General features: G+C 38.8%; 1 protein-coding gene and 1 pseudogene across 1 annotated transcript in view; one reads left to right on the top strand and one right to left on the bottom strand.

Moving 5' to 3' along the window:
• TDRD5 (tudor domain containing 5) overlaps positions 1-13,868 on the bottom strand; it is a 90,390-nt gene that overhangs the window by 13,804 nt on the left and 62,718 nt on the right. Inside the window, exons 14-16 of the mRNA XM_006887771.1 lie at positions 7,923-8,099; positions 6,802-6,951; positions 387-585 (exon numbers count right to left, since the gene is read on the bottom strand). Of these exons, the coding sequence (XP_006887833.1) occupies positions 387-585; positions 6,802-6,951; positions 7,923-8,099 (526 nt within the window). The remainder of the gene's footprint in view (positions 1-386; positions 586-6,801; positions 6,952-7,922; positions 8,100-13,868) is intronic.
• Positions 9,716-10,234, top strand: LOC102846247 (annotated as a pseudogene).

Raw genomic sequence — 13,868 nt, 5'->3', positions numbered from 1 at the left:
GGGGTTGGGGGTGTGGTTGGGGGATGTGCGGGGGCGATTGTGTACCAATGAGGGAGTTTTTCTTTTGCTTTTCAAGGAGAGGAGCAAACGGGGGTGGGGGGGCAGGGAGAAGGGTGCAACAATGAATGAACGGAATTCCAAAATCTCTGTAGATGTTCATTGAAAAGAAAAATAAATAATTTAAAAAAATCTCCCTATGAGTCAGTTATGACTTGATAGCACACAACAACAAGTTGAGTGGGGAAAAAGACAACGACACAAATTACCATTAATAGGAATAAAAGAGCTGACATCACTACAGATGACATTTAAATGAAGGTTTTCAGCAACATGGTGGCATGCTGGATTTGTCAACTTTGAGTGTGCACATGTACACCTACACCTACCTGAGCCTGAGTGCTTTTCTGTAGAATCTACCACAGCAGGAGCTGAACTGGACGTGGTTGTGGACAGCTGAATTTGCTTTGGCTGAGAAGGAATGCTGTTAGGTCCAAAGTGGCTCCCCTCTGTTGATTGCTGGGAGTGGATCAGAGAGATGTAGAAATCTTCTAATGACTGGTGCAGTGTGGATGAATCCGAAGAATCCTTTGATTGTTGCAGAATGGGAGGAAAGGAGGCAAAAGCATGGAAAACAGCTGTTAGTATTATAAAGTTAAGTCCTCTGTTTCCTTCTATATAAAAGACAGATACTTTATCACAAGCAAACTCTTAACCACCTAGATACACGCAAGAGAGAAACAACAAAACCCATGTTTCTCTACTTAATGACAATTCAGGAAACATTTATTGACTATAAACTGAGTAACCATGGCCCAGAGTGCTGCTATCCAAAGCACAAAGAATGAATGATAAGAAATGAGAGACATAATATTCCCTCATTGTGAGGCATACTGCTAGGTTGCTTGTGTTTCTTCATGTACAAGTGAGAAAAACCATTCTACTAAGCTGTTGTTTGTTCTTAATTATTATAACTGCTTAGCACCAGGCTCTCTACAGCATGGGTATGTAAAATCTACAGTAAATGGAAGGGCTGAAATGTGAATGAAAGTCAGTGTGTAGATTCTGAACTCCATCACATCACCTCCCAGAAAGGCATGTGCTCCCCAAGACCACCTTCCAATAATGAATACTTTTTAAAAAGGAAAGAGTACTGGAGGAGGGGAAAGGGAGGGGGGAGGAAGGAAATAATGAATGAATGAATGAAAATCCAACTTTTCTGTAAACTTTCATTAAAATCACAATTAAAATAAAAAAAAATTAACAAATAAAAGAGGTGAGCTGTCCTTAAGGAACCCATAGTCCTTAATAAAGAAAATGGCAAAATGCAGCCAGACATGAAAAGAAAGCATTCAACTGCATTATCCAATACAAAAAAATTCTAGAACACTAATTATGAAAAGAAAGCTCCTCAGAAGAGGCAACATAGAGTATTAAGAACCAGGTTTTAGAGGGAGAAAAAAGCCTCTATGAATTTTTGTAGTTTCTTAATGCTGCTCTAACAAACCACAAGTGGGTGGCTTTAACAAGCAGAAATTTATTTTTCAGCCTTTAAGAAGTTTAAAGTACAAATTCAGGGTCCTAGGTGAAATTCAGATACATGAGATGAAAGCTTTCTCTAATCTGGGTGAAAACTGTTGTTTCTTTCAGCTTGTCTACCTTGGTGATCTCTCCGTTTACTGTACTCTATTTGTGCTTGCTTCTGTCCTTAATGCCACGTGGATAGCCAGGGTAATGTGAATGGGGTGTCTTGGTCTATTCACAATGAGACTGGCTAATCTTGCTATTGAGCAGATTCAACCATAGAAACTGAGACTCCCACCACCAGCAAAGCAGCAGAGAATGCAAAGTGTGAGTCCTTTGGAGCCAAAGATTGCTGCATCACTTAGACCAGGGCCTACAGAAGCAGCAGCCCCAGCAGCCTGAGCTGAGAACCAGGGACCTGACAGGACGCAGAGCTGACTGTGAGACTGCTACCCTGCAGAAGCAGAGGTAGGATCCTTAGCCCAGATTTACTTGAAGCCTAGGGGGGAGACCCTCTAAATGGCAGGGTTAAAATCTTTGTAACACTGGCCTAAAGCTGTGAGGCTGAAGTAATTGCAGGCACATTTTGGAAGTGAGTCTAACTTAGTGATTGTATACTACTACCAACCTGAATTATAGTCTTTTGCCTTCCCTAATAATCACCATTAATTGTGAAGGGGTGTGAGGAGGGAAAGCACTCTAAAAAGAAATTCAGGAACACAACCTAACTATTAAAAAAAAAAAAGTAACTGCCTTATGATATCCTTGGTGGTGATGTGGTTAACATGTGACACTGCTAATCAAAATGTCATCAATTAAAATCTACCGTCCACTCAGAGGGAGAAATTTGGGGTAATCTGCTCCTGTCAAGATGCATGGGTGAGAACAATAAACAGTCTCCTCCTGTGTAATGGATAGCTTCATAAACCCAATGGAGGATCAGCTATGAGTTAGGTCTGACTTGATAACAATGAGTTGAATTGTCCAGTCTTTTGCAACCTGTCTTTTGATGCTGCTACCATGAGGTTGAATGTGGATCCAAGGAAAAGAAAATCATTAACAACTTCAATCTTTTGTCCATCTACTATGATGTTGTCTATTGCTCAGGCAGTGAGGATTTCTGTTTTCTTGATGTTGAGAAGTAGACCATATTGAAGGTTGTAGTTTTTTATCATCTTCAGTAAGTGCTTCTAGTCTTCTCTTTCTGCAAGCAAAGTTGCGTCATCTGTATAATGTAGGATTTTTCATGCGTCTTCCTCAAATTCTGATGTAACATTCTTTGGACAAATCTACTGTCAAGGACTTTAAAGTGCTAATGAACAGGTAAGTCAGTGTAAAGACTCAAGTGTGCCTGATGCAAGCTGTAGTATTTACAATTGTTTCCTACGCATCTGCAAGCTGGACAATGAAGAAGTTAGGCCAAAGAAGAATCGACGCCTTAAAATGTGTTGGCAATGAGTATTGAACATACACGGACCATCAAAAGGACAAACGTATCTGTCTTCAAAGAAGAATTATCCTGGAAGTGAAGAGAGTGAGACTTCTTCTCACATAGTTTAGGCATATTGTAGAGAGGTACCGGTCCTTGGAAAAAGACATCATCTTGGCAATTGTAGAATGTCAGAGAAAAAAAGGAAGACCTTCAATTAGATGGATTGACACAATAACTGCAGCAATGAGCTTGAGCATTACACAAGTTGTGAGGTTGGTGCAAAACAGCTAAGTGCCCACAGACAGGGTCCCCATGAGTCATATTCAACTTGATGGCACCAAATAACATTTTATCATTTTAATTCCCACCAAATCACTGGACTAGAACTATGCAAGTATGATGTGACAGCAGCCTACACAGAAAAATGGATGGCATGCTAACGATGTAAATAATATATGTGGCACCTCTATGGGGGATGTTGTTGTGTGGTGCCATCAAATCAACTGTGACGCATAGCAGCCCTATGAAAAACAGATCTGAGCCCTGCCCCACCCTGCACATCACCATCGCGATCTCCCTCAGGTTCAAGTCCATTGCTATAGTCAGTATGTCAATTTATCTCATTGAGGGTATTCCTTTCTTTTGCTGGCCTTCTACACTTCGCAGCAAGACAGGTTAGTCTCTAAGGATTAGTTATTTCAGAAAATATGTCCACTCTAAGTGAGGCCAAGTTTCACATTCCTTGCCTGTAAGGAGCACAGTAATTGCATTTCTTCCCAGACAGACTGGTTTGTTCTTTTGGCAATCCGTGATATATTCAGTACTCTTTGCTAACATCACAATTCAAAGGTATCCTTCTTCTTGGGTCTTCTTACTCAATGTTAAAATTTCAGATGAACGTTAGTCTTTAAGCCGACACCCTTGCTTCTTTAGCATTTTGGAGAGTTCCTTTATAGCAGATTTCCCCGATGCAACATGTCTCCTGATTTCTTGACCACATTGGTGGGTGTTGATTGTGGGTCCAAATAAAATGAAATTGTTCACAACTTCAATCGTTTCTCCATCTATCATGATGCTTTCTAGAAAACAGTCACATCCATGATAAAGGAATTTTTTAAAAAATACAAATCTACTGCCTTGACCTCTAGTTCTATTGAGATACTTAGTTTCTCCTGTATTAGTAACTCAGCATAAATGACCATTCTGAAAATTTGCGTTACTCCATTCAAGCAAGTTCAGGCATGATTTAACACTGCAGAAGTTCTCACTAACGACTGTTTTTATAAAGCTGCCATTTCCTCTAATTCAGAATACCATTTGAAAGGAATTGAATATATATTCATTAAATGCCCTTTCCATGCCAAAATAAAGTCTTAAGTAAACCAAAACCCATTGCTGTCAAGATGATTCCAATTCGTAGAGACCCTGCACGATGGAGTAGAACTGCGTCATACGAGAGCAGATAGTCACAATTCTCTTCTGTAGATCTGCTGATGAACCACTGCACAACTGCCTTAATAATTATAAGGTAACTGAGGTAGTGTTTAGATTTTCCATGTAAGCCAATGATTATAAAGCAATCTACAAAGTGAAAGCATTGTAAACAGTTACTCAGTGCATTGTGTAGCCTGAGACTATCAAGAATAGTTGTAACCAATCAATATTTACTTTTGGTACTAAGTTAAGAATATTAATGCTTAAAGTACACACTGAAAAATAAGCCAAAGAATCACAGTATATCTTCTATTTAATTTTTGTTAACTCTCTTTTGTGGGTAACTTTGCAGTTTTTACAAGCAACTAATACATTTCAATATTTTGTAGTGTTAATTTCTATTTTGCAGAGGGAAGGGCGTACGCCAGGGATGCATCCTATCTCCATACCTTTTCAACCTATATGCAGAACAGATTATCCGGGAGGCTGGGCTCTATGAGGAGAAATGTGGGTTCAAGATTGGTGGAAGATCTAGCCACAATCTGATACAACCCTGCTTGCTGAAACTGAGGAGGACCTGAAGTGCCTGCTGCAGAGTGTCAAGGACTGCAGCCTACAATATGGATTGAGGCTCAATGTCAAGAAGACAAAGATTCTCACCACTGGACCAATTGGCAGCATCAGGATGGATGGTGAAGAGGTTGAGATTGTACACAGCTTTAGTTTGCTTGGCTCCATAGTCAACAGTCTTGGCACCAGCAGCCAGGAAATTAAAAGGCGCACTGCCATGGGAAAGTCTGCTGTTAGGGACCTCTCCAAAGTGCTGAAGAGCAATGGTATCTCTTTGGAGACTAAGGTGTGTCTGATACAGGCCATGGTCTTCGCAATCACCTGTTATGCATCAGAGAGTTGGACAATGACCAAGGAGGATAGAAGGAGAATTGATGCCTTTGAGCTGTGGTGCTGGAGAGGAGTATTGAGAATACCATGGACTGCTAGGAAAACAAAGAGATTTGTCCTGGAAAGGGTTAAACCGGGTGGCTCCTTGGAGGCAAGGATTCTGAGGCTCTGTCTAACTTACTTTGGACATGTTGTGAGGAGAGACCGGTCCTTGGAGAGGGACATCATGCTTGGGAGGGTGGAGGGACGGCGCAGGAGAGGAAGGCCCTCTATGAGGTGGATTGATTCAGTGACTGGGATAATTGGGATGGGAGTGTCAGAGACAGTGCGATTGGCACAGGACAGAGCGGAGTTTAGGGCTGTTGTACATAGGGTCGCTTTGAGTCGCAGGCGACTCGACGGCACATAACAACACAACAACAACCTAACCAACTGCCACTATGTTTTAATGGATATAATTTTCAATAAAGCTATGGAATGCAAAAACACCCAAAACTAATATGCCCTGTAAACTTATACACAAATTAAGGGATAAAAAAGAGAAACTGCATGAAAAGCAAAACATAAAAGTCTACTTTGTACCAAAACTAAATGTGTGCCCTTGAATGACCTACATTTCTTGAATGTTGTTGTTATGTGCCTTCGAGTCTCCCGCAACCCATAGTGACCCTGTGTACAGCAGCTCTGAAGCCTTCCCTGTCCTGACCCAGTCTCACGGACTTAGACACACTGACCCCCACTGCCCCAGTTACTGTATGCATCCATCTCATCTGGGGTTGTCTTCTCCTGCATTGTCCCTCCACCTTTCCAAGCATGATGTCCTTCTCCAACGAATAGTCTGTTATATAGAATACAGCATGACTTTCTTGTTGCTGCTATAACAAGTAACCATATCCTTGTAGAATATATCACTCAAAATTCATTTTATCAATTTGCTTTTTCAACATTTCTCCTATATTTGAGCCCATTATTTAATGTAACACAAAAGAAAACAAGCCTAGTAGCCATGTGTCATGATTTATACAATTTGCCCTCTTGTCTCTGTGATACTCATATTTCAGCAAAACAGATATGCTTTGTGCCAGGCTTTGCTCTTTCTGCCAAAGCAATGTCAAAGCTACATTACAAAGCACATATAAAGTTTAAAATTTATACCTAAATTATAGATGCAACAATAGGCCAAGACATGACCCAAATGGAGGTAAATTTGGGTAAAGGCAAGGAGAAAATGTATATTAAACAAGGAGAGATATTTATTTACTTTCTATAGCAGTATGATAGGATGTTTCCTCAATTCTACTACAGAGATTCAATCAACTTTTAATTTGAGGCTCAAGATTTTGTCAAGATGTGAGTAACTCTATTAATAAAATTTTTTTTTAAAAAGCCATCTTATATTTTATGGACATATGTTCTATCAACTTCCAAGAGAAGGCTCACTAATAAGAATTTTACTTCCTAAAAAATGAAAGTACTTCTCTATGCAAATTATGTCTCAAGAACATTAGTTAAACATTGACCTTTTGAATCCTGGTTGTCTCAGTATTTTTTTCCTGAGCATTCAGTCCTCCTTGTTTCTGAATTTCTACTTTCATTCCATTCACAGGGCCTGAAGGCTGCCATGAATCATCCCATATATCTTGGGGTGTAGAAAAACACCAATCCTATAGAGGAAGAAAATGCAACAATAGACCAAGACATAGTGCCACACACAACCCAAATGGACAAAAAAGCAGGCAAAGCAAAGGAAAAGAGGGAATGAGTATTAAATAAGGGGGTGAAAAATTTCTCTATTTGTGGGACTTTCCTCCATTATTTTATTGGTTCATGCCCAAACATTGGTTCCTTTGAATATTCTGTATATCGAAAAAGATACAACTCTGTTGGTAGTATTTTCTTTAATGCAGACTAATGGCCAGATAATTTTTCATAATTATCTAGCAGTTAAAGGATAGATACTAACAGAATAATTTAACTGTAGGTAATTATTTGTTATTAACCAATGGAAAATTAATTTTAAAAGTGTATTTCAAACTCAAACTCAATGCCGGAGAATTGGAACAACCCAGAGCAGACCATTGAGTGGGTTTCCCGAGGCTGTAACTCACAAGGAGGAGATGGCCCATCTTTCTTCTGAGGAGCTGCAGTGAATTAAAAGTGCCAGAGAAGTGCTATTTTGGGGTTAGCAGTGCAGCTCCCTGTGGGCCAGGCCACAGGAGGTCCCTAGAGTATACTGAGACCCCTTTTCCCACAAACATTCTCACTGTGGAGACCAAAAGGTTTGTTAAAAGCTAATTCAACAAAAGCTAAAATTAGTGGAAATGGTTCTTTAGGTTATTAAGAAATAGTCAAGGATCTGACTAGAGACCAATAAAAAACCAAAAATCCTAATGACCACGAGCATAGATAGGCACATGGTCAGTAAGTCTACGACCTATTCCCTCCAGGTTCCATCAGGCTCCCCATCGCTACCATTATCATCATCCCTTGAAAACAACAACAGTAAAACATGTATTCGTCTGAATTTTAGTCTGATAAATGCCTTTGAATTCTAGGATGTACAGCTTCTTTTGGGTAATTTAAATTCCCTTCTCTAAGCAATAGTTTGTTTTCTATTTTCCCCTTAAGAGCTGACCTTCTGTGGTATTTCTTTACATGATGGTTTCTTTCCACCAAAGCTTGAGGTAAATGGATGAGAAGCAGCAATACCTCTCTTCCCCATTTTAGCCTGCAGAGGTAAGCAATTCTCATCCCAAATATCATCACCTATTGTCACCAACTCCAGGCAGGGCATTCCAGGGGGAAGCTCATCCTAGAATGTATAAGAAGACAAAAAGACTACAAAATATGGTTTCTGTAAACACATTTCAAAATTTAGCTTTATTTTTTTTTTTCTTGATTTCAAGGTAAATACAGCAGTTTAAATACACCAATTGGGAGAAAATACTTGCCAACCACATATCCAAAAAAGTGCTAAGACCCAGACTTCATAAAACTATATAAACTCATTGCCATCAAGTAAAAAACTGACACTTAACTTCCTCTTTTTGGAAGCTGTGTAAGTTGTACAGGAGAAGATTGCCCTCTTACTCTAAGGAGTCGCTGGTAGCTTTGAACCATCAGATCAAGAGAGGGGTGTATCCTTTGGGTTAGCAATGCAGACTGCACCACGAGGGCTCCCCAAGCTATACAAAGAACTCTCAAAATACAACCATGAAAAACCGAACAATGCAGTTACAAAATTGGCAAAACACATGAAGACACACTTAAGTGGTGAGGATATTCAGATGGCAAATAAGGCTTTGAAAAAGGGTATAAGCACACTAGAAAACAGTTGGATATTTCTCATCTAAAACTAAATATGCAAAAAATCCCACAAAATATGCAATTATCACATGACCCAGCATATGATAACTGCACTCTTGAGTATTTATGCCTGAAAAGTTAAGGTCATACAACACTTAGTATGCAAAAGATCACAGACATTTTATTCATAAAAGCTTAACACTTGGTAATGGCCTGGATTTCTTTCATGGAATAAATGGGTAGACAAACTGTGGTACAAGCATGCCATGAAGGAATAAAATTTTGATCCAAGCAGTAACTTGCATGAATATCTGGGAACATTACTGAGTGGAGGGGGGAAAAAATCTAATCTCAAAAGGCGTAGGACTCCACTTATGTAACATTTTTGAGATGATGAAATTTTAGAACAGATTAGTTGTCTCCAGGGTTTAAGAGTTATGAAATTGGAGGTGACAGGAAGAAGAAGACAGTTACTGTTATAAAGGCCAACATGAAAGATATTTATTCAGTATTTTGACTGCAGTTTTGAGTATGTAAGTAAAATTATGAAAGTCTGATTAAGATCTGTGGGTTATATCAATGTCAATATTGTTGTGATCTTGTATTGTAATTTTGAAAAATGTTCCACTTAAAGGCTCTAAGCATCTCTTTGTATTATTTTTTGTTACTTTATTATTCAAATTTGTTGCTGTCAAGTTGAAACCAACTCAGAGGTGATCCTTCACCAGGTTTTCACAGGCTATAAATCACAGGGTGTCACAGTGATGGCTGACCAGGGCCCCTGACCTATAAGGCCTCTGCTTTGGGTGTGATGGCCCATCCTGGTGTCTGAGTGATTCCCAGGACCCAGAAAAAAGGGACCGAGCTTCCAGAGCTTTGAAGACAAGAGGAAACACTCCCAAATATGGACTCATTTTCCACTCCACCTTCATTGGCCAAGCAGCTGCTAAGAACAAAGGCCGCATCTCCCCATACCCGGCAAACAAATGCGGCATTGCCTCACGAACTGACTGCTTCTCCGAGGTGCCTATGAGTGTATTTGGGGAAAAGCTTCGCTAGCAAGTTGAGGAGCAACTCTCTTTCTATGAGACTGGAGAGATTCCACGGAAAAACTTAGACGTCATGAAAGAACCCATGGTTCAGGCAGAAGAAGTTTCGGCTGTTGAGATTACCAAGAAGCTGGAGAAAAAGGAGAAGCGCTTGACGAAGGAGAAGAAACGACTGGCTGCGCTTGCACTCGCGGCTTCAGAAAACAATGGCACTCTTGAAGATCAGGAATGTGAGAAAACTGAAGAAAAACCCAAAAATAAGAAAAAGAAAAAGCCCCAGGAGGCTCCACAGGAGAATGGAATGGAAGATCAGTCCAGCTCTGCTCTCCCTAAACCCAAGGAAAAGAAATCTCTGTCCAAGGAATTGGTCAACAGTGCCTTTGAAGAGCCAACTGTAAATGCAAAAGTCCCAAAGAGGAAGAAATCTTCCTCCAGAGAGGAACCAGAAGATCCTGAAGAGGTTGCAAACAGTGTCCCAAAGAAAAAGAAGAAGCTTTCTAAGGAGGAGCCCGTCAGCAGTGGACCTGAGGAGGCTATCAACAAGAGCACTAAGAAAAAGAAAAAAATCAAAAAAGCATCCCAGGAAGATTAGAATGGACATTCCCTGGGGGTGGGAAGGGCATACACAAATGTTTCCCAATAAAAAACTGTTTACAAAAAAAAAAATCACAGGGTGGAGACTGCCCATCTTTCTCCCACTGAGTAGATGGATTTGAACTGTGTGCCTTTGAAATGGCAGCTCAACTCTCCTTACTCAGTAGACAACTGTATGTATATTCAATTATCTCAACTTTCAATTATAAAATATAAGAAAGAATACCAATTCTATATATGCTTTCCCAGAAAAATCTATCAGAAGGGAACACCTCTCAACTTAATTTGTGAGGCTAGTACTAGATGTACTGGTGTGGGAAGCCAAATTTCAAACTAATAGTAATGATAAACCAAATGCTATATCAGAATATGAGGGAAGCACAGATACAGGCTGGAATTCCCCCTGAAGCACTAAGGCAGACCTTAGGTGTCTATACAATTCTTGGATTGAAGTTGCTAATCCCTCCCTTCTGAGTCAAACGTAAGGTTTTTCATAGAAAGAGCTTAGCTTCATTCGCATAGAATTCTCTTTGTGATTTGCTCCCTGGCAATTTTCAGTAAAGACACAGGGAAGCTGGGGTTCAATGCTTCAGTTCTTCCAGCTGTTTGCCCCCTGCTTTATGCTCTGTTTTCTCCTCCATTCTTGGTGCCCATCTTGTTCTTTATTCTTTACCAGTGCCCGACAACATTCTGGAACCTGAACAGGGATGAGGTGGTAGCGTGTCTGTCAGTCTCTGTCTTTCTCTGTCTCTCTCTCTGGAAACCAAAAGGGAATTTTCTCAGGGTAAGTAAAACTTTCAGGAAAATTAAAGGCAGAGTCATGAAGAAATCCTCAAAATCTGAATTTTGTTAGAAATTTAGGGGTACAAGTAGAAAAGATTTCATGAGGCCTTTTTCACCCCTTGAATTTTTTATATAAATTCAAGGGTGGAGATAGAAAAGATTTAATGAGAATTCTCTGAAGTTTAATAAATTGCTTTTAAAAAACCCCTCGGAGGCAGAAGTGAAAAAAGAGCCATGGGGAACAAACAGTTCATCCTCTGAAGCCCAGTATATCACATTACTTAAAGAATTACTTAAGAGCTCAGGGGTAAAAGTAAGAGAAAGGTTATTTTTGCAGTTGTTTCAGTCTGTGCAGAAACACAGTTGCTGGTTTAGAACAGTAGATAGAGCGCAGTTAAATTAAAAAACTTGGCAAAATGTTATGTGAGCTTTACGAAAAGCACATCAAAAAGAAAACAGACTCCTATTAATTTTTTGGCCAGTAAGGGCTTTGAAAAGTAATAAAAAATGTCTGTGCAGGATTGTACTCATAATCCAAAAACACTGCAAAGAAATATGGCTGAATCTTTCATGAATCTTAATTAAGTGATATTGCATTAAAGCAGGTTAAACCTGAAGGCAAGAAACAGCCTTTATTCCCTTTAGAAAGAGCTTACAAAAAGGGAGATGTGATTCTTGTTTCAATTTAGTCCCTATTCAGTTTGATCTAATTAGCTTTAAAATCATTAAAATCTGAAGAGGACATGTCTGAAAAATTAGAAGAAAAAACCTCTTCAGGTGAAGGTAATAGTGAATTTGATACAAAGGAAGATGAATGTCCACTACCTCCAACTCCAGAAGAATTAAGCAATATAATTAACATTACCGCCCACTTTTAAAATTGACTACCGTGCTTAGAAACACATCTGCCGTCATTTGCTTCAACGTGTTAAGGATGACAGTCCTTATGCGAAATTAACTATTTTTAGGACTTTCTAGTAAAATAGACAAGTTGGGTTTTCATAATGAAATCTATTACCAAAATAAAAATACAACTCCATCAGGGGCAAATGTTCCCGATTCTATATTATTTAATGATATGAATCATGGTCCATTGGGAGTAACTACATTTAAGAATACGAGCTATGTCTATGGCCTTGTTAACAGGCAAAACAAGATGATTTATCTAATTAGGGAAAAGGGGCTTCTATATTTCCAGTACCAATTCAGGATATTCCTCCTGATCAAGATTTTCCCCAAAAGTATCAATTGTATCAACATCATTCGTTGCCTTATAAGACTATTAAAGAATTAAAGCGAGCATAGTTGCTTATGTTATGCATTCTACCTAAGTAAGAGGCATATTACAAGGATTAGCTACAGAATTTAGATTAATTCCTTGTGATTGGGAGTCCATGGTCAGGACAATTTTAGAATCTGGGGCATATTTACAGTTTAGAACTTGGTGGGTTGATGAAGCGACAAATATGGAGAGGATTAACTTAATCTAGAAATCCTCCTCTTAATGTTACTGTGGATCAATTGTTAGGGAAATACCAATGGCTTGGAGTGCGAGCCATTACAATATCATGATGCTGTGATTGTACGAGTAAGACTTTGCTGCATGCAAGCATGAGATAAACTAAAAATTTCAGGAAAGGGAGAGCAATCCTTTATCAGAACAACACAATCTGAAAATGAAAAATATACTGATTTTCTATCTAGATTAAAGGATGCTATTAATAGAGCAGTATCTCAACCAGAGGTTCATGAGCGTTTGTTATGTCAAAAGGCCATCAGACCATTAAAAGTTCAGAACACTCCCTTAAATTAATATATTCGTGCTTGTATGGACATTAGAACTAGTTTTTACTAGAGGAGTCCAGAATTAAGGTTGCATAGAGAAGTGTACTCGGTATATGGGTGTGGGGGGATTGTATACCAATGAAAGAATTTTTTTTCTTTTTCTTTTCAAAGAGAGGATTGAACCGGTGGGAAGGGGTGGACAGGGAGAAAAGTGCAGGAATCAATGTATGGATATCCAAAATCTCTGTAAATGTTTATTAAAATTAATAAAAATGAAAAAACAAGAACTAGTTATTATCAAGCCAATGTATTAGCAGCCGCTTTAAAAAGAACTTTAAATTTGTCTCAAGCCAAATGTTACTGTTGTAGAAAATAAGGACATTTGAAAAAGAGACTGACATAAAGAGAAAGGAGAGCCTGAGAATGTGAAGAAAGAGTCAAACCTTAAGGACTTTGTGGTGGAAGAGGTTATCACTGGAATAAGGAATGAAGATATTTTTTTTGACAAGTGGAGAACAACATTACAAATTCCCACTATTTCAACTCCAGCAAAAAAATATGATGCTGAATAAAAAGAGGGATTGTTAGTTTTCAAAACCTAAATTTAATCTTTCAAGAAAAGGATTAGGATATCCAAATTTATCATGAGGGCCACTGCTCCTTATTATGCTCTCTCTTTAACTTGGCTAACAGAAAAACCAATTTGGGTGGAGCAGTGGGCCCTAACTAGAGAGAAATTAGAGGTTTTGGAACAATTAATTCAAGAACAATATTTAGCAGGTCATGTTAACGCCACTAGTTCTTGGAATTTTCCAGTGTTTGTAATAAAAAAGGAAATCAGGTAAATGGACTAATTGGATACTACCAGTTAAAGTAAAAACTTCACTTTTGCAAGCAGATACTTGTTATACAGAAATAAATAGGATGGGTTATGCAGTTCATACTAACGGTAAAGATAATCAAGTAGTAAAAACTTACTTGACTTCTTTTCAACAGGCTGAATTATATGCTATTATTATGTTATTGCAAGAATAACTTTTAATATAGTTACTAGTTCACAATAT

This window comes from Elephantulus edwardii, unplaced genomic scaffold, assembly GCF_000299155.1.
Source record: "Elephantulus edwardii isolate Elephantulus edwardi_28Jun2011 unplaced genomic scaffold, EleEdw1.0 scaffold00061, whole genome shotgun sequence".
NCBI classification, from domain to species: domain Eukaryota; kingdom Metazoa; phylum Chordata; class Mammalia; order Macroscelidea; family Macroscelididae; genus Elephantulus; species Elephantulus edwardii.
The sequence above is the reverse complement of the archived record's forward strand: the minus strand, read 5'-3'. Positions and strand labels throughout refer to the sequence as shown.